The sequence below is a fragment of the Bubalus kerabau genome, chromosome 4, assembly GCF_029407905.1.
Source record: "Bubalus kerabau isolate K-KA32 ecotype Philippines breed swamp buffalo chromosome 4, PCC_UOA_SB_1v2, whole genome shotgun sequence".
Lineage (NCBI taxonomy): Eukaryota > Metazoa > Chordata > Mammalia > Artiodactyla > Bovidae > Bubalus > Bubalus kerabau.
The window spans coordinates 73,768,851-73,792,580 of record NC_073627.1 but is presented as its reverse complement, the minus strand read 5'-3'; the positions used below and the strand labels follow the sequence as shown (position 1 = coordinate 73,792,580).

Genomic DNA, 23,730 nt, shown 5'->3' with positions numbered 1-23,730 from the left:
TGTAAAGTTGAAATCAATTGAGTCTGTGAATCTTTAAATATCTACTTGAAACTTCAACTCTGATAAAGCCGTTTGACTTAGTCCTATTTGTCAGCCTGATATAGTGAATGTAATTTACTTAGCTAATTTCACTAGTAGATGATGTTCTTCCAGGGCACAGAGAAATAGAAATCATAAATATGTCATTGCTGCTTGCTTTTGTATCTCATTTCGCAGCCTCACAGGCTCAAATAGAGAAAATATATTTAAAAACAAATTAATTGCATCTATTTCCTGGAAGCATCTGAAAATGTTTTCATTTTAGAGATACCAAATCTGCTGGATCATAGAATTTAAATAACTATATGTTGGCATATGTGAACATAACAAATAGTTACCATTCATCCAATGCTTACTACTCATCAAGTATATTGTGTTGAGAGCTTTAAATAGATTACCATCTTTAAACTGCTCAACAACTTTTCAAAGAGGGCACTGTTACATTCTCATTATATAATGGAGGAAACTGGGGTTTAAGGAGGTTAGCTATCTTGCTCACATTATTCATGTATTATTTTAGTGGAATTGGGATCCAAACCTGGGCAGTCCTATTCTATACCTATGCCATCTTTTAAAGGTATTATTAATTCAAATTCAGTAAAGAAACAAAATCTCAACTGTATGCAGAAATAATCCTTAGCCATTGTCTATAAGTTTTACTCCCCTAGGAACAAGGAGGCTTAAATCATAGTGTGAAATAAAAGGATACCTTTAGGCGACTTGTTTCCAAAAAGCAGATTTTGTATTACTTCTCCCCTACCCCTGTCCTCCCCAAATGGCAGATGTAAAAATTCTCTATGAGTACTTTCTGTAAAGTCCTTACAGGTTTTACCTTGGCATAAATACTCATGAAAAATTGTGTACTAAAATACGGAATCCTTACCTTGCTCTGTCACCTCCAATACTTAAGTAGGAACTTTGGTGTTAAACAGTATATCCCAAAATAAGGGTACTGAAAATTTCAAAGGCATCTTTCTTCCATAAAACCTCAATGCCATACAAATATTACCTAGCTTGTCCTCTATATTCCAAAGAAAATTATTGGCATCATTAGGTTTTTCTGAAGGGACATGTAGATAGAATCAGAAAAATGAGCACAAAAATCCAGAGAAGTCGAGAAAATTCACGGTTTGACATTTTTTTTCTTGTAACTCCAAATAGTTCCTTTCACCTGACCAGTAACAACTGTGACCATGTAGCTTGCTCTATCTGGCTTCAAGTATACTTTCACTAGAAGATCATTGTAATTCAAATCCATTCAGTGCTGCTTCACTTTTGTAAATTGTTAAGATTAAGTAGTGTACCCTGCACCTATTTTAATGATTTAGCACATTGATAATATTTTCACTTATTTAAAGCCATATTTATTGACAGAGGCTTAGCACCCAAAAAATTCTAGGAAGCAATTTTCACACATCCAAAACCTTGAACAAGTAATTGACACAGCTTAAACTCTGGCTAGTTTTGAATTTTCCAAATTAAGGTCACAGAATTGAAAAAACTGCATACTTTTTTAAAAAAGTTGGTAGAAACACATTCTAATGGTGAAGAAAATACACTCAAGGTCACAATATGCCAATCCTGTCTCTATGCTCTACTTCTAAAGATGCAATTAAGCTGATTTTTAACTGGATTTTGCCTGCACTTTTCTTAAGGGAATGGTGGAAAAGTTTATTGCAAAAGATGGAAGTTACCAGAGACAAAGTCAGGGGGTCAACAGAGGTAAAAGAGGAGGAAGTTGTCTATGTGGAAATGAGAATCAATAAGTTGTGAGTGGGAATCTAAACTGACATACAATTTCTAAAGACCCTCAAAATAAGAAAAGAGCAGGAGATAAATTTAAAAGAAAAACATCAAAAAGGGGGGGAAAAACAGCCAAAGAGGTGAGACACAGCCATTTTGATGGGGGGTGGGTTGTCTACACAATGAGGTCATCCTATCTCCCGGAAGTGACACGTAATCACCTGCTTTGCACTAGCTCCGCCCCTTCCCTCAGAGGTCCCGCCCCTCCGCCAGCAGCCGGGAGGGTGTTAGGGGGCGTTTCTCCAGGAGGAAAGCTGAGAGCTGCGACGCTGAGGAAGGGGACCCCAAAACGTCTGGCACTGCCCCCTCCAGGGATCACTTTGGACCGCCTTACTCGGCCCAGCGGGATTCAGAAACGCCGAGGGGTCAACCTGATGGGTTTCGGGGTCAACGGAAGAGGGGAAGGGGAGCCCTGGCGGGGTGAACCCCCCGGTCCCCCGCCAAGCAGCTGAGGCACAGGAGGGCGGCCATCTTGGCCGGGAGGGTAGGGCTGGGGAGCTGCGGGCGCCGTGCGATTGGGGGGCTCGCCCGGAAGTGACGCCAACTACCCGGAAGCGGAGGGGGTTCCCTGGCCCACTCCCCCCTCATTCGTTTGCTCCCCCGCTTCCTCCCCGCCCCCCTTCCTCTCCATTCGTTCCCCCCCCCTCCCCGTTCCCTGCCTTCTTACCCCCCCCAACCGTCCCTCCCCCCCCAACCTCCGGAGCTGGGAAGAGAGTCAAGATGGCGGCGAAATCCGATGGCGGTGGCGTGGGGGTGGGCTTCGCCCAGCTGCACAACCTGGACGAGGCGGTGGGCAGCGGCGGCGAGGAGGACGGGGAGCCCGGGGGAGGCGGCTGCGGCGGCGGCGGCGACGGCAGCGAGCCCGGCGAGAGCAGTTCGCTGCACATCTGCCACTGCTGCAACACCTCCTCGTGCTACTGGGGCTGCCGCTCCGCCTGCCTGCGCTCCCTCCTGGGCAAGAAGCCGCGCCGCAGCGCCGCCGCCGCCGACGGGGGGGACCAGCCGCTGCAGCCGCCCGCGGCCGCCGGTCGCCAACCCCCGACGCCCTCGGCCGAGCGGCCGCAGCCGCCGCAGGTGGAGCGGCCGTGGCTCGACTGCCTGTGGATCGTGCTGGCGCTACTGGTCTTCTTCGGGGACGTGGGCACCGACCTGTGGCTGGCCCTCGACTACTACCGCAAGGGGGACTACGGCTACTTCGGGCTGACCCTCTTCTTCGTGCTGGTGCCGTCGCTGCTGGTGCAGAGCCTGAGCTTCCGCTGGTTCGTGCAGGACTACACGGGCGGCGGGCTGGGCGCCGTGGAGGGGCTCAGCAGCCGGGGCCCCCCCATGATGGGGGCCGGCTACGGCCACGGCGTGGGGCCCTCGGCCACGCCGGGGGCGCAGCGCCTCTGCCGCCTCTCCGTGTGGATCTGGCAGTCGGTCATCCACCTGCTGCAGATGGGGCAGGTGTGGAGGTAAGAGCACTGCGGGGGTGGGGGCGGGGGCCTGGCCAGCCAGCCCTGCAGAGGGCCCCGCGGGCGAGGCCGAGCCCTCCAGAGTGCGCTCTGCCCCCTAGGTGCCCCGCAGGTGGGCTCCTCGGACTGGCCTTGGCCCGGGGGTCTTTAAGGAGGGGTTCGCCACGCACTTTCCCTGGCGTCTCAAGAAGACCATCCTTCGGTCTGGATCCCTGGCCACGCCTTTTGGCCCAGGGAGGCCCGAGTCCGGCTGTCTGTCTCCATCCCTGCTTCGCACTTAGCGGAGACCCTGCCTCGCCCTTTCTCTCCCCTCTTATCTCCGTAGACCTCTCATATTCCCGGGGTCCCTTTGCCCTGTATCCCAAGGTAACCAGCCACTAGCGCTTTTTATCTGCACCCCAGCTTGCCTCCTGGGGGGAACCTTCCTTCTTCCAGCCAGTTTGCACTCGGTTTTGTCCCCCGGTGAGACATCCTCCCCTCTTTTCCCCGTCTTCTCTCCGCAGTGGCCTGTGTGGGGGCCCTGTGCAAACCCCCTGGCTGGCTCTTCTTTTGCCCGCCCCCCCCCCCCATTCCACGCCCCCTCCTCTTTTCCTGCAATCCCGTCCCTTGCAAATGACTACAAACTGCTGCTCTCCTTGGAGGAAAAATGACTTTTTTTGGTTTTTTTTTTTTTGGCTGAATTAGACGTGCCCTTTTCTTAGTAACAGGTAAAATTGTATAGTATGTGATGGGTGTAAGCGTTTTTAATTTTCACTTCCAGAAAATCACTTAGCCACCCGGATACACATTCTGGTGGAATGTTGCTTTTGGTAGCCAGGGCAGTACGCAGGTGATTTATGTTTACACAAGCCCCAAGCTTGGCTCTGGGGACTTTCCCCTCTTGTACATTTCCCGTGTGCCAGGTAAATCCTTCAAAAACCACTTGCAGATCCCACCCCCCACCCCCCCTTTTTTTTTGACACCTGGTTAACTGGTTAAACTAAGGAAATGATCTTATAAAAACCTTGGTAAATATGCGTCCTCCAACTTAAATCAGTTTGAGTGTATTTTGGAAACACTGAGTTGTGGATGAGAGTGTTTGCAAGAGAAAAAAACCTTCCTGAAGAGAATATAGGAAGCTCTTCAGGTACATTGCTTCTGTGAGAAGACATTTTGCCTAGATTGCTCAGGCACCTATGCCTAGGAGGAGATTTTAGGTGCTCAGATTTTTCTGTTTACTGAGATGTACCTAGGTTAATTGAAATAAAGTTCGTTGTCTTTTTAATTGTCTTGGTTGTTATTCAGAATTTTAAATACAAACGTTTCAGAAAGCATGGAATTGAATTAAGTCGAATCAGGAAAGACAGGGTGAGACTTTTGTCTTGCAGAATTTACATGGGAATTCAGGATTGGAGTTTTCCTGGTCTTGTGAGTAGTTTTCCTGGTCTTGTGTTCCTAGGTTGAACAAGCAACCTTTTTTCCCAGCCCTGTCTGCAGATAATTTGTTTCCTGCTGATAGGTTTAGAGGAAGAGCGGGGAAAATTAGGAAGAAAAAAATAAAAAGGTGATTAACTTGTAGCTATTATGAGCCAAATTTGGGGTCAAGGAAAATTTTGAAGTATGTTTTAAACTGGAAGTCTAGCTCTGAAAACATCCAAATCTGTACTGAATTGAAGAGTATGTTTGGTATGGGGGATACTATTTTTGGTTCTTGCAGGTTGGTGACATGCAAAGGAATGAAGTCAAGAGAGACAAAAAGCATAGGGAGAGGTTTTTGAAATAGTAGTCAAGTTTATCAGCATGTATAATAAGTAGGCCTGTATCGAATAAGCCTAAGTTACCTATCTCTCCAGGTCTTAGACAATGTGGGCAATGTGGGCAATCAAAACCTTGGTGTCAGGTTCAGATTCCTGAGAAGATTGTTTCTAATGTAATCCATCCTAGGTATTTCTTAGTAGTAAGCTTTTGGGACATACTAAAATTGGAGTTCTGTTTCACAAGTTTTTTAGGCAGAATAATCCCCCCAACACGGCCCATTTACCTAAACTTTAATTGTATTTGACAGAGTAAAAGTTCAGGTTGTGGACTTTTTTTTGAAAGATATCTGTGATTTACTATGTCTGAGTTTTTTGTTCTTTTTTCAAGATTAGGATATATGTCTGAATGTTTTATAAAGTTGATACTAAACGACATGCTAATTCAGCTACGTTATTTATTCTAATGTATTAATACTATATTTCAATTGAAATACTGAGGAAGGATTTTTTCTAACTTTTTTTTCTTGTTTTGCTTGAAATACTCCAGGAGCAGGGTCTTTCTTTAACACATACTAGGCACGTGGCTTGCATAGAAATCATTCATAAGTAAAAGCTCTAGAGAAAGGTGTTTATTCTTTTTTAGCTTTAATCTCTTGGCAAGCTTGTCATTGTTTGTAAACATACATCATCTCAGCTTTTCTGCAGATTTTTTGGGTTACAATTGTTCTCTGAGTCATGTTTGCTACTTACATTTTATGTACTTCATGTGGTCATGTGACTTAAAGGTTAAGATCTAAGAATTTGATTTGGGCTACATTCCCAGGAAAAGATGTTGGTGAGGTTGTCAGAACTGATTACATTAAACCATGAAACTTGTCTCTTCACTTGCTTTTTTTTTTTTTTAATGTACAATTATTTGACTCGTGCTTGGACCAAAGCACAGTGCTTATTTAAGAAAAATTAGTTTCTTTTGACAGTAAAGTGGTGAATTTCTATGCATGTTGCCTTTCCTGTCAAGATGGAAAACACTTGACATCTCTTTCATCAGATGACCCCCTAGACTGTCAAAAAATGTTTTTGGTTGGGCCAAAGCTGGAGTGTGGAGGATAGTTACCTGTAGGATGACTTGTTTCAGGAACCTTGTGATTAAAGTCTGTTTAATGCATACTTTACCATCACTAATTACTTAATGTGGAACTTTCTGTCTAGCTTTATGTGCTCTATTTTTCAGGTGTTTTTCCCAGGGATAGCTGGTCTGTGAGTCACTCATACCAGGAACAGGAGTTATACCAGGCTTCACAGTTTAGTACAATGTGTTGTTATTAGAAAGTGAGATCGTTTTCTTGGAAGGTTACAGCTTAGGAGCAGGTTTGCATATTGCATTTTTGTGTGTTAAGCTTTTTCCTTGAGTGTGTTGGCCTTTCTTTGCTTTTGTGCTCCTTTTAGAGAGTGCTTGGTGTGCTGTGGTTCACTGTAGTCAAGGAGCAGTTTCTTTGACTAAAATGTCATGGAATGTCATGATGTTGCAACCCAATCATTAATTTTTATTTTTATGTACTTATTTTTATGGGTATGTTTTAAAGATTTTTCTTAAAATACTAATTTTTTCTGCCACTTTTAAAATGAACATCAGCTGTTCTGGGAGATGAGGTGGAGTAAAGGGTTGCCATCAAGGGACAAAAAAAAAAAAAAGTAAAACATGGTTCACCTACCATAATGGGGTCATCAACCTGTGAACAATCTAAAGCTTTATTTTAGCTTTCTTTTCACTTCAAAACCGTGATATAACATAGGGACATAGCTCTCTGTAATCAGCAGCAAATATTGGTGAAGATGCTTCTATAAATTATCCACTCCCCCTTACCCCACAATGTAAGGATATTTGGAAAATTATGGAGGTTTGTTCTTGTTGAATATTTTAGAATAGTGGTTCTTAATTCAGGCTGAGAATAGAACCTACTACAACATTAAAAAAAAAAAAAATGCCTGAGCATTGCTGGACCTGCTGAGGAAGAATCTCAGGGTGAGACCCAAGCAGTCTTGTTTTTAGAAGCTCCACAGGTAATCAGATGGTCAGCCAGGCTTGAGAAGCACTTTTAGAATTGGGTTTCAGGCTTATTCCATTTGGAGATTGTTATTGGATTTGTGTTCTTAATATGTTGGAACAATTGGGAGTGGAATGCTTTGATACTGTGAAACTTGGTTCCTGGACAATATCATAACAAAACAACTTTAACCTTGGAAACATGAGTGTCTAAACTCAGTACTTGGGATTGTCTCAAGTGTGTGCATTTATCGTACTCAGGGTTTTTTTCTTTGACCCTAGGTATGGATCTCATTCTAAAGGGATTCCTAAACTCAAGGCATTCTTTAGTATTGTGGCCCACTTCTTTGCCTTTTAATGTGATTCAAATAGCACTTTTATGATTGTGTTGCGTGTTAAAGGGAAATTAATTTTGAAATGATTCTCCTAAGTAGACTTGAGGTAAATATGACTGGGATTACAAGAGGTGTTGGACTAAGTGGTCTGCAATGTCCCTGTAGCTCTAAAATGCTGTGATTTAGGAATGGAAATGTTATTTTACAAATAAGGAAAACCATTTATATGGGGCCAGAATACTAGTCAGTATTCTACTAGTCATAAAAGATTGAGTTTGTGTTTATGTCTCTGTGTGTGTGTAGGGGAGCTTTATATAGTATCTGTTTATTACTGGATGGAAATCTCAATTTTGTAAGAATCTTTCCCCCTCATTTTTGTGTATATATTTAATGGAGTTCTGGTTCAAAAGAAACTCAGTGGGGTTTGTTTTTTTTTTTTTGGAGGGGAAACCCGAGAAAAATTGATCTGAGAAAATGATGCATATATATAGTCAAAAAAAAATCTTGAAAAAGAAAAACGTTCCTCTGTCAAAAAGTGAATGTACTATAAAGTGTCAATAATTAGATCAATGTGCCACTGGCAGAGGAATAAAGCAAATAAGTGTTGAAGCAGAATAAAGAGAAATTGACAGGTTTGTGGGAATTTAGTAGATAGTGAAGGTGGCATTTCTAATCAGTGAAGGGAGAAAAAGATTATTTAGCAAATGATAGTCAATTGACTACCTAGTTGGGAGAAATTGCTCTCTACTTTACATAAACAAAAATTCTAAAAGAATTAAAAGTAAAAATGTGAAATATTATAAAAGCACTAAAAGAAAATGTAGGACAATTTATAATCTTTGAATGGGCAAGAAGCTTTGACACCATCAAGAAAAAAAAGGGACAAATTTAACAAAGACAGTCCCATCTTGTTATTGTCTTCCTCCTCTTTCCACTTGAAAAATCATAGAAATACATGATTAGTTGTGAGAGTGGAAGAGTTATATTTGGACAAAGAGCTGTGTAGCTAAAGGAGAGTATGAGGAGAGAATATTATTTCTTGTTTTTGAGTGAACAGAAACAGAACAAACTAGACATCTATGGTGAATTTCCAAAGGAAGGCGATGGAAAAATGGCCCACTTTTAGTAAAATTGTAAGCAGTGATGAAGGAAGGATAGTATTTTCAGAATGATCCAGAAACAAAACACCAAATTCATATTGCCTGAAACCTAGTAGGCACATGTCATAAATCATGGGCAGTTCATTTCTGCCTTTTAACATCATTTGCTTTGATTTTGCAAGCTTCCATAAGGTCAGTTAGTCAGGGTTATGTAATGGATAGATTCTGGAGTACTGAAATGAGGATGTTTGCACGCTCAGTCCCTCAGTCATATCCAGCTGTTTGTGACCCCATGCACTGTAGCCCACCAGGCGCCTCTGTCCCTGGGATTTTCCAGGCAAGAATAAATACCGGAGTGGATTTGCCACTTCTTCCTCCAGGGGATCTTACTGACCTAGGGATTGAACCCATCTCCTGTGTGTCTCCTGCCTTGGCAGGTGGGTTTTTTACCACTGAGCTACCTGGGAAGCCACTGCAAAAATTAGGTGGGATGCAAAAAGGAAGAAAATGTTTCCGTTGTTGCTGTTTTCGCCATGGGCTGGTTTGATTTACAGTGTGCTTTCTGCAAACACTGTTGTGGTTAAAACTTTAGTTTACTCCTTGTGATACTCTCTGTACCTTGTTTCTTCTCAGAAATTCTGAATTTATTTGGCTCTGAAAGCATTCATTTCTTTCAAAAAAATCATGAAAATGTAGCCTCATTTAGAAAGTTCACTGACTTGATTTTTGCCTAAAGACAATCCATATTTATCCCTATTGGAGATACTCAAAAAAGAAGGAAAAAAAGAATTCCGCAGGACACAGCAATAATAAAAAGGGAACATTGGAGTTAAGGAATCAGGTTTATCATTCTGCAAGTTACCAAAAAAACTCTGGACTCAGTTTCCTCCTGTTTATCAAATAGAGAGTTAAATTCATTGATTTTTCAGGTCCCTCCATTTTGGAGTCTGTTATGCTATAGGTATTAGGACTCTGAAGTTTTAAACAAGAAATTTCAGACCCTAGTTTGAACAATTAAAATATTTTAAAGTGTGAATTTCCCAGGAACTATTTTGAAGTAGTATCATTTATTTTGAGTTAACTTAAAATTTTTCATTACTTGTAATCACTTTGCTACCTATAGAAGCATTATATATATTAATATATTGCTAGCTAAGATTAAAATTTATAGCCGATACTTGTTTTCCTGGTTTATTAGCAACTTTTGTGGAATTTGCAATTTCAGCTAAAATTAAAGTGTCCTTTTATAATCTTCTGTTTAACATATTTTACTGTTAGGTTTAGCTAAAGTGATGTATATGTCTAACATACATTTTTGAAGTTTTTCTGAATTGATTACCAAGATTGATTTCTAATTGGGAAGAACCTTAAAGTCACCTACCACAATTTATGCTTTGATATGTATTCTCTAACTTTGAAAAATTAGTGTCTGTTAAAAAATAAATAAATAAATAAATTTTGGCTTTCTTGTTCTAAGCAATTTTTGGAAATGATTCTAAGTGATTCTTTTTGTGTTTTGTATTTTATTAGATTAAGGTATAGGTACTTTAAGTTGAACTTGGGAAAAAGATGCGATTTGCTTGAAGGATTCAGTGAATATTATGATGACAGTAATACATTTGTACATAAAATTCAACCTTAAATTTTTCTTTTCTGCATGTCTAATGTGGGTAAATCTGTTGATCTTGGTATACTGCATTATTTTAATATACTTAAAGCAAAACGACCATATCCTAAAGGTAAAATTTTGCATGTTGCTAACAAAATGTGTCCTTTATGTATATTGCTTTCATCATGAAATATTGAACAAGTGGTTTTTAAGTAACTTTTGTTTTGAATGCAGTATTTTGGTTGTTTTTCTTTCTAGTTGTGAGGAAGCTATTTCTGTTTTATCTTGGTCATGAATTTGCAGTGGGGATTGTATGTTCATCAACTCATTTCCAGGAAGAGATTTGAATATTCAGTTTGCAGAAAAGTAAGCACATCAGTTTTCTTCGCAGCACCCTTGGAGGGAGGAGGAGTTGATAGTTACTGTTTACTCTGGCTTATATGCTCCCAAAGAATCATAGGTACATGAAATAAGTTTCTCTTTCCCTTTATGCCCTCTTTTTATTCTGTCTTAACTACATACTGTTCACGTGAAGAAAGATGGTAAAGGTGAGGAAGATACCAGATCCATGGCTTGGAAAGCCCAGTGAGAAAACAGAGCTGGCAGGGAATTAGGCACCCACACCCTTCTAGACAGTACGCATGGTCTGCTTTCTCTCCCTGGCTGTGTTTCTTAGGGTGGTCAGAGAACCTCTTGTCTTAGGATAGGCCTGGGGCTTGCTAAATGCAGATTTGTGGGTCTACTAAGGGCTTAAAGAATCAGAACCTAGGGAGTTGGACCAAGGAATGTGTAATTTGGGTGGGGGAGGACTGCATTGTGATGCCTGTGGGATCCTTGTCCCTGACAAGAGACCAAGCTTGTTAACCCCTTCCCACACCCCCCTCCCCACTGGGATTTTGGAGTCTTAACCACTGGACCTCCAGGGAAGCCTGGGCATGTGTATTTTTGTGGTCCCTGCCTGACTCAATTATGACTTTGCTGGTGGGAGGGGGGGTTTTGTATTTTAAACAAGCTCCCCAGCCCTTCTTACCTCTCTAAAGTTGGAGAGCTATTGCTCTACTGGAATCAGAACCTGAGAGGTAAGGAAGAAAACAGTTCCATCCTGAAGTTACTGTGAATCTAGGTACTGGTGGGTTTTCAGCTGGTTGTCAGTAGACAGAGTTGATGCTTCATGTTAGTTTTGGAGGAACAAAATTGAAATGTGTCTCGTGTGTTCTCTTGTCTGTAATAGCAGTAACCCGAGGTAAGGGCTAATAGAAGTATATATAATAGGTTAGAGCGTATGACTCAAAGGAGAATGGAGATGGCATATAGAAATTCTGTTTTTACAAATATTGTCTCATTTAACTTTCTATTAAGGTTTTTGTGCCCATTTTATAGGTGAAGAAATGAGTTTAGACAGATTGAATAAACTAATAAGTCACTGGTAACTGGTAGAGGAAAGTTTTGAAGCACATCTCACTGATGGCAAAATATATGCAGTTTCTACATCCTGTTTTTCTTGTAATGATCAGGAGACTCTTCCCACTAAAAACTTGGTTTTACTTTGGGGCTTTGCTGTTCTGGCATATTGAAAGGGGAGGAATCATATTCTTGAACCTCTGGGGTCTCTGGATGTACATGCTGAGGTTCTTGGAGACCTCTGATTTCTAGTCTAATGTGTTAAACTCTCCTGAGAAGATATACCCATATGTTGATTCTCTGTCTACCTGTTGTAAACACCAGGAGTAGTAGTAGCTCTTTCCTTAAGGTTATAAAGCAGTTGTTTTCAGACCTTGATTTTGTGTCAGGATCACCTGAAGAGTCAGATATTTGAGTTTTCCCATAAGAGGTTATGACATAGTAGGTCTGGGATGGGCCTTGGAATCTATATATTTGAAAAGCCTGTGTTTTCAGAATGTTCCCCACCAGTGCAGGGATGAAAATCACATATCTATAGGCTGATTTCTGGGCTTCCCTTGTACTCAGCTGGTAAAGAATCTGCCTGCTGTGCAGGAGACCTGGGTTCGATTCCTGGGTTGGGAAGATCCCCTGGAGAAGGAAAAGGCTACCCACTCCAGTATTCTGGCTTGGAGAATTCCAGGGAGTGTGTAGACTATGAGGTCGCAAAGAGTTGGACACCACTGAGCGACTTTCACTTTCACATAGGCTGATTTCTATCAATATTTACAGCAGTAGTTCTCAAGGAGAAGGAGTTTACATTAGAATCATTTGGAATTTTTTTTTTTCTTGTAAACTTGAGCACTAGGTGTATCAGATATATAGAGGGGTGGAGTGAATAAACAAAGCTCTGATGATGATTTTAATGCAAGACCAGTATTTAAGCAATCTCTAGTCAGACCTTACTCTTAGCTGGAATGGTTGGTGAACATGTATATTGATCCAGTGGGTATATTTCCCATATGCTATGGCATACCAGTTATACTTAAGATTGAGAATACTGTCAAAGCATTTCACATTAAAACTGTACAGCATATAATTGAATATTCTTTTGATTCAGAAGCTTCTTTGGAAGTTTAAAGTGCTTCAAGGTCATTATTAGCACAAATGATCACTGATGGTGCTCCAGAAGTGCCAGGTTAGAGGCATTTTATTATGTCGGGAAAATTGATACTCAATCCAGAGTCTCAGATTTTCAGAAATGTTATATTTGTTGAAATTCGTGCCAAGGGTAGGCCTCCTAAAAAGAAAGTGGTGAATGAAAGGGGAGAAGTATCCTAATAGGTGTTAAATAGGTGTCATTAGAGACAGGAATGAAGGGAGCAGAGAAGAAAAATAGCCTAACATTTGGTTTGATGGATTCACAGGCAGGAATGGCTCAAGGAGGAGTCAGGAAGGGGTTGTACAGTCTTTAACTGTGCTATTCCCTGCTGGTAAGATACTAGCACAGGGATCAACAGGGTCCCCTAAAATCTACGCACACCAAAATAACATCCCTTTGAGCTCCATCTCGAAAGGTGCTGTGGTAGTGGTGAGAAAATCCAGGGTCCTTGTAACCGCGAAGTTCAGGATCAGAAACCCTAAGAGGGCCAGTAGCTGGCAGACAGGGCCACAGGATGTAGGGGCACGCACACCACACACTGGTTGTGTTCTCTGGGATTCTGGATGAAAATGAAGAGAACTCCAGATCTGTCATTCTACTTGGTTTTAAGGAACGCCGCTTTTGAGTATGAACTAAATAGTAGTTCTGCATAGCCTTGTGTGTTCAGGATGTTGTGTCATTTGGCCTTCTGTAAGGCAGTTTTCATCAAAGCTGACTCTGAAGAAAGAGGTTATGCCTTCCAATAAAGGAGTTATATATTCAAAATTTAAGCAGTCTCAAGTGCTTTTGCTTAAACCTAGTGGGTAATGGCATGTTTTGGGGTTGGAAGAAAAGAGAAGCTACATTAAGGACTTACTACTCTAATTTGCAAATTCAAAATGCAGCTGAAGTTAAAAGCAACTATAATATAAATTTTGAAAAATGGAGAATTGGAACATCTTTGTGCCATTTGTGGGTCATATTTGTTATTTCCATTATTTAGTAGGGGCCACATAATTTTGAGGTAGTTTTCAAGATATAGTGGTCTAGGATTAAATAAGATGGTATTTGTCAGACATTTTACAAGATTTTGAATGGGGCCCTGTAAGGTTGGAATGTGTCATTCTGCCTATTTGGCATTTGCAGTTCACTGTCTCAGTTCGTGGTACAATCATATCTACCATAATGTGATATTCCTGAAAACCCTCTCCTTCTGTCAAATCAGACAATAAAGCTTACAGGACTGTGCGAGAAATAAGATTAAGGCTAGACTGCTTAAAACCATGTGACTTTATAACCAGAGCACTAACAAAAACAGTGACAATCCAAATAAAAATATTAGCATTGTAGCACTGGGGACGTTTGTGCTCAGCTTCATATCCAGATGGTTCAAGACCTTTTATCCTGGGACATGTTTTTCCTTCTTTGATCTGTAGATTCTTGTAGATATTAGCTTCGATTGGAGGCCAGTTTTCACTAAAATTAAACCTCTGGTCCAGGGTTTAGCCTTCACGTGTGCCCACAGTATCACCAGGTAGTGCAGAGTGCAGCAGATACGGAAGATGCTAAATCAGTCTCCACCGCTTGTACTAAAGGCAGGTACTTCGGTAAGAATCTCACCGGTTTTCTCCACCCTCCCCCCCCTTCCCCCCGCTGAGTCTTTATTATTTGTGAAAAATCTTGTCCTTGACAGCTTTGAAACATGAACATGCTGGGAAGGATCACTTAGAAACCAGCACCGTTTCCCCACTGCACTGCTGTCCTTCCCATTTTGCCAGTCACGTGTGAAAGACTCCGTGTTACAGAAGCGTGTGTTGTGGCATAACTGACATGCTTTTGAATCTGTGATGGTGTCAAGATGCAGAGTTTGGAGTTGTCCGGGTTCTGTTGTTTTGGAAAGTTCTAGTTTTGGAGATCCTACAGTGTGTCAAGGTTAAGTGAAATTTATTATTCTTCTCATGTTTTGTTGGTCTTTATATACAATAAAGAAGTGAAGGGGGGCTATTTCAATCGGCTTACTCATTTCTGCTCTGTAACATAGTCACTGAATGGAATGAGCTCATGTCTCAGTGCTGTATTAGCACTTGAGCTACATATATGAAGCAGGAGTGGCTTTAAGTTTCAACTCATTGAAAATGTAGTTATAGTGAGGTTTTACATTAAAAGTCATCTGCACATACAGTAAATGGGAAAAAAGAGCAGCAGTAGCCAGTTGTCAAGATAAAGACTGATGGGTAAAACAGACAGACTGCTTTCAGCAATATAAACAGTCTGTTTTCAAATGGTTGTTTTGTTTTGTTTTAGGATTGGGAGAACTTCCACATTAAGTAGAAGTTAGTTAAATGTGAAAGGCAGCAAACATACGATGTGTATGTTGATACTGCATTTTCTTAAGTAACTGTAGTATAATAAACCTCTCCATGGCTCAACATGGGAAACGCATTGCCTGCAGTGGGCAGTTCTGGCTGACTTGGCTTTCTATAGGGACTCTACTCCCTCATCATTCAGCCAGAGAAAGAGAATATGGAGAAAGCATAACTGTTTCTTAAGTGCCCTGACTTGAAGTGACTCACATCACTGGTGCTAATAACATCCCATAGGGAGAGCAACCCTGTGACCATGCCCACATAAAAGGAAGCCTGGGACTGTGGTCTTGCTGGGGAGCAGCTTTGTGCAGCAGAGGAGGGACCTTGTGGTTTTGGTGACCAGAGACTGAGAAAGAATCCTGTACTTAGATCAGATACCCTACAAATTAGGTTAAAGGAGGTTGTGTGTGTGCGTGTGTGTGTGTGTGTGTGCGTGTGTGTGTAATGTAAATTGCTATTACTTGGGGAATAAAAGAGACAGTTATTTTTAAAACTTTGATTTATATTTTAATTTAGTATTTTAGGATTTGTTAGCCATGTCAGGTGCCTTGTTTTACTCTTAAAAATGTTAAAACTGTTCTTAGCCTGAGGGTCATAAAAAAATAGATCAACTGTATTTTAACTGGTCAGGTAAGACAAGTAACAATTTAAATTAGCTTTTAAAGGTAGCAACTGTGTTTAATAATTTTGTGTGATCTATGCTAAGTACACCAAACTAAAATACACAACTAGAGTTTTGAATAATTTTTCTTTAGAAGAAACTTCATTGAGATTAAAATGAACTTCATAGACTAAATAAAAAGTACTTAAAAGTAAAGTACTCTATACCTCTGCCTTGTCAATGTTTCAGGTCTTAAAAGAAATAGTTCATCTGTGTTTAGGACACTTTAGAATCTTGATAAGTTGTTGTAACTTTAACAAAACCATATCCCATACTTAGGGAACTTGTTGGTTGCTATTCTCCAAATAACTGCTCTCAAAAGTCACTCCTTGTTTTTATCTGTTAATTATACAGGCCACCAAATATATAACCTAAATATGTGTGCAAAATTCATACCTAAGAAATTTATACTAAAACTTTATACTAAAACTAATTAGATTTTATTTGTTTTGTGTGTTAACCACTGGGAATGGATTAAAATTATCTAAAAATTCCTTATAAAGGTGTTAAAGCATCTAAATATGATTTAATACAAAAAAGAAACTGAAAATTTCCATCAAAACATGTTAATATGTTTTATAAATCTTTCTGGAATTCAGAAAATATTTAAAAGATAGAGGCCTGTTTAGTAGTGAAGGTTTAACAGTCAACTTGTTTTAAGATACTTGTTTGTTAATTTCAAATATGACTTAGGTTACATTTTCTGGTATTCTTATTTGGCTTTTAAAAATTAGGTTACTAAAGCATTAAAATAATATATGTATTTATTTAGAAGTTATTTAATAATTAAAGTTTCTCTACATAATATCACCACCAGTTGAGACTGTACCAGGGTCTAGATGAGGATCTTCTTTTTTCTTACAAAGCCAAAATCTGTGACCTGTATAGGTAATACATAATTAATATCTTCTCAGACTATTGTGCTTGAGAGAGAAAACTGCAAATGATAATTAGAATAAAATCCAGACACAAATCTTTAATTGGAGCTGTATGGTGTTACAGTTCAAATACACACTATTTGAGATAAAATGTTTTGTCTGGTGGATCTTATTCATATAACTTTTCATACTTTTAATGTATTTACTTATATTATCTGGTGCTGGCTTAGTCTTTCACTCCCAGTGTTGCATCAGTTGTATCCAGAGGACACTGCCCAGTCTGCAAGCAGACCTGACTCCCTATTGTTGTAAGAAGCCTCTGGGCCACCCTTTCTGAGCTTGATCAAAGCAAATACTATTACATCCAGGGATTCCAGAACTTAATACTGCTGCAGATGTTGAAATGCTGTACACTATGTTTACAACCTTATTCACAAGCCTTTTCAGTTTTCAGTTCATAAGCCCGTGTGGGTGCACTCTCTGGAATCTTCTTAGTTACACTGTAGCAATATTAATCAACACAGATTGTAGGACATCTTCTTAAGACCAAAGAAAAAATGAATCACTAAATTTCACATGATTAATCACTCTTGGTTGATGTAGATAAACAGCTTTAAATAATAATGTTTTTAAAAGTCCAGTAAATAATACTTCGTACTCATTAGAAGACTCCTAACTACATTTGAAACTAGCATGATACTGTAAATCATCTATACTAGAATTTAAAGAAAAAGATGGCTCTGGTCAGAAAACCAGTATAACAAGTATTGGTGAGGTTGTAGAGAAATTGGGACCTTCGTGCACTGTTGCTGGTAATGTAAAATTATGTAGACCTTGTGAGAGAAGAATGGTGATTTTTCAAAAAATATATATTTGATCTGGCAATTTGACTTTTGGGTGTATACACTAAAGCACTGAAAATGGGAACATGAAGAGATGTTGGTACCACATGTTCATAACAGCATTATTCATAATAGTCAAAAGAGGGAAGCAACCTCACTGTCCATGGATAGCTGAATGGATAAACAAAATGTAACATATGTATAATGGAATATTACTCAGCCTTATAAAGGATGGATATTCTGACACATGATACAGCATTGGGTGAACTTGATGCTGAGTGACATAAGCCAGTTTAAAAAAAAAAGGACAGATACTCTATAATTCTACTTTTATGAGTTAACTAGAGTAGCCAGCCTCATAGAGAAACAGAAAGAATGGTGGTTGCTGGGGGTTGGGGGTGGGGAATGGCGAGTGATGCAGTTTCAGTTCAGGAAGGTGGAAAGAGCTCTGCGGACGGGTACTGGTCATGGTTGCACAGCAGTGTGGATGTTCTTATTGCCTCTGAACTAACTGTACACTGGGAAAGGGTTAAGATAGTAAATTTTATGTCACGTGTATTTTATGAAAATTTGAAAACAATCAACAGACGAACCCTTCAGATAGTTTTATTTCTTCATAGTCCTGCTCACAACTTAAACACAGAAAACCAAGGAACAAACAATATCATTTTCTCTTCCTTGCCCAGTACGGTTGTCAGTTTAAAAAGCAAAAGCAACACTAATTATTCCCCACAGCCAATCCATGGGGATCAGGGCATACCTCTTACCAGTGTTCTAGTCCCAGTGTCCAGCTGGGAACTGGCTTCAATTGTGTTACCTAAAAAATAATGTTTTGAAACTGGTCTCGTCTGCTTCTACCACTGTTAGGTTAAAAAGTCCTAGTGTTGGTCACCACAGTGATATCCAGGGTCTCGGCTTTGAAAAAGACAAACAAGTGTTATTAAATCTGAGATGACTCCAATAAAGGATGGGTGGTATCTGACATCCAAGTTCCCTCTCCTACGGCCTGGCCTGTGGTGACGAGACACTGCTTCTAAGGAGGGCCGAGGGAGCCGAGGCCTTCAGAGCAGGTCTTCTGGAGCCTGAGTGCTTAGTCTCAAGCCTGCCCTATACCAGCTGTTAACTTGTATTGTTATCTAATCTCTCTGTTTCTGGGTTTCCTTACCCACTCCAGTGTTCTTGCCTGGAGAATCCCAGGAACGGCGGGGCCTCATGGGCTGCCGTCTATGGATGGGGTCGCACAGAGTCGGACACGACTGAAGCAACTTAGCAGCAGCAGCAGCAGCATAGGTAAAATAGTGCTTATTTGGGGTAGAAAGATCCAGAACAGCTTTGAGGAGGATATTACTATGTTACAGGGTTGTTTTGAGAATGAAGATTTAATACATGTAAAGTCTGAGAATAATGCTTTGATACACTTAATAAATATTAGATATTAACAGCTTTTTCTACCTGAAAATTGTACCTGGCATTGATAAGGTTCTTACCAGACCAAATTTTCTTCCTTTATTTGACTGTTATCAAACCCTCTTTCTACATGTAGAAATATGCCTTGCTTAGGTGTTCAAAGTGAATTCTTCAACTAAGGATGTGATATTGTTAAAGCAGAAATACGTATCTATTAAATGTTTGTTCTCATTGTAAGTGAAACCAAGAAGAAAACTATAGTCACTTTGTAATTTATTTACATATTGATAAATGCTTGTATAAAAAGTGAGTTGTCCATATTCAAGACTAGATTTGACAGGCAGTCTTTTATTTTTTTTTTTAAGTCTTCATTGAATTTGTTACAATATTGCTTCTGTTTTATGTCTTTTAAATTTATTTAGTTTAATTAGAGGATAATTACTTTACAATGTTGTGATGGTTTTTGCTGTACACTGATATGAATCAGCCATGGGTGCATATATGTCTCCCGATCCTGAGCCCCGCTCCCACCTCCCTCCCCAACCCACCCCTCTGGGTTGTCCCAGAGCACCGGCTTTGGATGCCCTGGCAGGCAGTCTTTTGACACACTGCTGCTGCTGCCGCCGCCTAGTCACTTCAGTTGTGTATGACTCTGTGAGACCCCATAGATGGCAGCCCACCAGGCTCCCCCATCCCTGGGATTCTCCAGGCAAGAACACTGGAGTGGGTTGCCATTTCCTTTTCCAATGCAGGAAAGTGAAAAGTGAAAGTGAAGTCACTCAATCGTGTCCGACTCTTAGTGACCCCATGGATTGCAGCCTACCAGGCTCCTCCATCCATGGGATTTTCCAGGCGAGAGTACTGGAGTGGGTACCATTGCCTTCTCCCTTTTGACATACATTCTTTTCGAAAAGTCAAAACATGTGGCACCAAAAAGAAATCTAAATGTTTATATGAGTTTCTTAAGGGAAAAAAATGTTATTATGAAATATTGTCATGCGTGTATAAACTTCTGATGGATAAAGAGTTCACCACCCTTCAGTTGATAAAGAAAATACTGCATACTAATGGTTTAACTATGCAACCATTCTTTAAAATCCCCTCAGCCAAGATAGATGTTAACCAGACATTTTATACTGTCTTCTAATAACATTGACAGATCTTAATTCTCTGAACCTGTCACCAAATCAAAGACTTTCAGTGGTCTCTCTTTGTTCACAGAAGGTACCCCAAACTTTGAAACCCAAAGTATGAAGTCTGTGGTTCCAGAACGCTTTTCTAGCCCCATATTTCATTACCTCGTTACCCTGCTACTCTACTTTCATAATGAAACAGTCTTACAACACTCCTTATTTAACCAAACCATTCTCATCCCTTACACTGTCTGTCTCTGTGCAACCTAGTCTCTAATGGAACCTTGAAAGCAACCTTAGCCGACTCGTGATGGGGGGAGGGGGTTGCCAATGACAGTTGCCCAGGGTCTGGTTGTTTCAGGTAGTGATTTTAATTTCTTGCCTTGGAAATGTTAGTGATTTTAATTTTTTGCCTTGGAAATGTTAGACAAACTGAAGGTACATCGACGTTTAGTCTGTTCTCTATGAATGGTGGCTAAAGTCCAGGTAGGAATTAGTAAATTAATAATCAGTTACTTGCTTTTCATAAAGGAAGCATCTGTCAACTTGTAGTTCAAGTGTCCGACTTAGGTCTTCTCCAGCTAGATGCCTGTTCTGTGGGCCACTGGACTCCATAGGCTCAGGCAGAACCCAAACCAGTAAAAAAAAAAAAAAAGAAAGAAAAATGGAGAATTAAAGAGCAGAGGAAGAGTTTACTTGGTTCTTTATCAGATATCTTTAAGTGTTTGTCTTAGTTCTATTTACAGCCAAAATTACAGTAAAACTAGAAGTTTTTGGTTTGATCTAAGCTCTTTGCCCATTTCTTTCTTTCTTTTTTTTTAAGCTATCAGGTGTTTATTCTTAAAAACTTGATATTTTTCAAAGTGATTTCTCCATGGTTTGGGATATTTTATATCCTGTTTTCGTCAGCTTTAATGTGTATCTATAAGAAAGTTCCTTTTTGATTGGAATTCAAATTGTACTCTTTCAGAACTGCCTCATGACCACCTGAAGCCACATAAGTAAGACTTTAATACAGTGATTTGGGGGGCCCATTTGTAATTTTCAGAGTTTCATAATATTAATTCCTGAGATTGCTGCAGGTTGACCCCAGAGCTGTCAAACTTTTGGAAGATTAGAGTAGGCTCATTCATTGTTGAGCATGTGAGGCTACCGGATGTGACTGCACCTGTGGCCTGGTTTTGGTAACTTGTGCCAGTGATGGTGTTCTCTAGGGTAACTCCTCTCTCCATAGGATACTTTGCTGCTGCTTCTGCCTGTTGGGTGGAAGACCTGGCTCCCACCTGGCCTCTGTGGTACCGGGCCCTCTGCGCTGTAGTCATCTCTGGCCTCTGTGACAAGACCAGGCGTAATGGGATCAGTGCTGTGTTGCTTACAGTTAAGAAGGACCTCAGACTTCAGGCTTTGTATGTCAGAGAGGTCTTGCAGTGTACATGCCACTGCCACTGCCAAGTCACATTAGCCCACTGTATTAGCTTCCTCTTAAGGCTCTTGTGACAGAATATCATGAATGGGGTGGCTTACAGCTACAGATTTATTCTCACAGTTCTGAAGACTGGGAGTCTAAAACCAAGGTGCCAGAAGGGCCATGTTCTCTCTGAGTCCCTTGGTAGAATCCTTCCTTACCTCCTCCTAGCTTTTGGTGATAGCCGTCAGTCTGTGGCATTCCTTGGCTTGCAGCTGCAAAGCTTCATTATCTGCCTCTGATGTCGTGTGAAATCCTTCTCTCTGTGTCTGTGTCCAAAGTTTTCTTTTCTTATACCAGTCATGTTGGACTAAGGCCCAGCCTACTCTAGTATAACTCAATCTTCATTTATTAACTCTGCAACTTACCCTGTTTCTAAATAAGATCTCAATCTGATATCCTGGGGGTTAGGACTTCACATGTCTTTTTGAGAGACACAGTGCAACCCATAACATCCATGATTTTTTCTTTAGCGTTGTAGATTTGGAAATTCTCTTTAGTGGTTGACCCAATATCAGTCTGACTAAAAATGAAGGCAGTTTTGGTATAGTAGTAACCTTTCAAACAAGAAAGCTATGTGGTTATGAAAACAGACTATAATGAAGGCTATGAAAGGTAAAACTAGAGCTTCACTGTAGGATAAGCAAGGGTCTTTGAGCTGGGCCCTATGATGTTATACAACCTGTTCCACCTGAGTTACTTATAGTCAACACTGTGGTTTTACCAGTGGTCACGTATGGATGTGAGAGTTGGACCATACAGAAGGCTGAGCACTGAAGAATTGATGCTTTTAAACTGTGATGCTGGAAAAGACTTGTGAGAGTCCCTTGGACTGCAAGGAGATCAAACCAGTCAATCCTAAAGGAAATCAACCCTGGATATTCATTGGAAGGACTGATGCTGAAGCTGAAGCTCAAATACTTTGGCCACCTGATGTGAAGAGCTGACTCATTAGAAAAACACCCTAATGATGGGAAGGACTGAGGGCAGGAGGAGAAGGGGACGACAGAGGGCGAGATGGTTGGATGGCATCACCAATTCAATGGACATGAGTTTGAGCAAGCTCCGGGAGATGGTGAAGGACAGGGAAGCCTGGCGTGCTGCAGTCCATGGGGTCGCAAAGAGTCAGACACGACTGAGCAGCTGAGCAACCACCACCACCACCTAACTTCATACTGTAACAAATGGAAATACAGTGGGGCTCCCTTACCCGTTACTGTAAACCCTACAGATAGTGCATTTTCGTCAAGTTGTGTAGTTCTGTAGGCTTAGGCTTTGAAACAGATTGCCGAGCTCTCAAAGCCTTGGTTTGCCCCCAGGTAGGGTTATTCAGGGTTTGGATGAGTCGACGCTGCAGAGCGTCTGGCACACATGGCGTGCTTGCTCTGTGGGAGTCGCCCTCTCCATCTTCTCGTGGTCTTGGCTACACTGAGAGCGGCTGTCAGTGGAGCAGCTGGAGTCCGCCGTGCTGCCAGCAGTGACATCTTGCTGCCAGTGGTGCCAGACTTTGCCCAGTGTGGAACTAAGAATAGTAACCAGGAAGACCGCCAGAGGAGGCCTCTCGCTCTGACCTAGAGGCTTTGTGGGGGTTTTCTCTGAGAAAGACACTCGCACTTGGTTAAGATGCACTGATTGCTGTGGGTCTGGGTCCCCGCGGGTGCAGTGCTGTGGGTGTCAACACTCTGTGTTCCTCAAGTACACCTCATCTGCCTCCTCACCCAGATTTTTCAATATCCTTGGATTTTGGGTGGTGGGAGGTCCTGTGGGACAGGATCTTAATGCTTTGGAAGTCAGTCTAATATTAAATTTAACTCAACATAATTTTTTTTTAAGTATATACATTTGTTTCAGACATAAAGGGACATTATAATAAAAACACCAGTTTACCGGTATATTTGAAACCATTTTTTGCCTTTTGAAGTATCATTAATATGCTTAAGTTTTCTTTGTGGGGAATTTATTCTTGACATAGTAAATGTAGTGAATCCTTGCTAATCTTTTACAGTAGGGCATTTACTCAGCCAACTTTCAGTTTCTGGTTCTGTAAATTGCAAATGGTAGTACCTGTATACCAATCTCATAACGATTATAAGCATCACAACAGGATATAGGCATATGTTGGTCCATTGGACTAGATCATTTCTCAGGTTTACTTCAGTTGTGAGATCATTCAGTTTTTTGAAGATGGATAACTTGTAAAAGTGCTTCAAAGATGCTAATTGTGTAGGACAGTGATGATAATATCAGTTTGGAAACACTTGGCACTCAACTTGGAAACTTGTAAAATGAGTTTTACAAGGTCATTTATTTTATACTCACAGAATCGTTTGTGAGGCA

At 40.7% G+C, this 23,730-nt stretch overlaps 1 protein-coding gene across 5 annotated transcripts in view; it reads left to right on the top strand.

The window, feature by feature from the left end:
- Window positions 1-1,273: 1,273 nt before the first annotated feature.
- LOC129649830 (XK-related protein 6-like) overlaps window positions 1,274-23,730 on the top strand; it is a 95,379-nt gene continuing 72,922 nt past the window's right edge. For 4 of the 5 annotated variants that reach the window (XM_055577715.1, XM_055577713.1, XM_055577714.1 and 1 more), the window contains exon 1: window positions 1,284-3,296. In XM_055577715.1, coding sequence (XP_055433690.1) covers window positions 2,563-3,296 — 734 coding nt within the window. In that variant the 5' untranslated portion in view covers window positions 1,284-2,562. Of the gene's footprint in view, window positions 3,297-23,730 lie in introns of all 5 variants that reach the window. The other variant, XM_055577716.1, reaches the window with a different exon arrangement.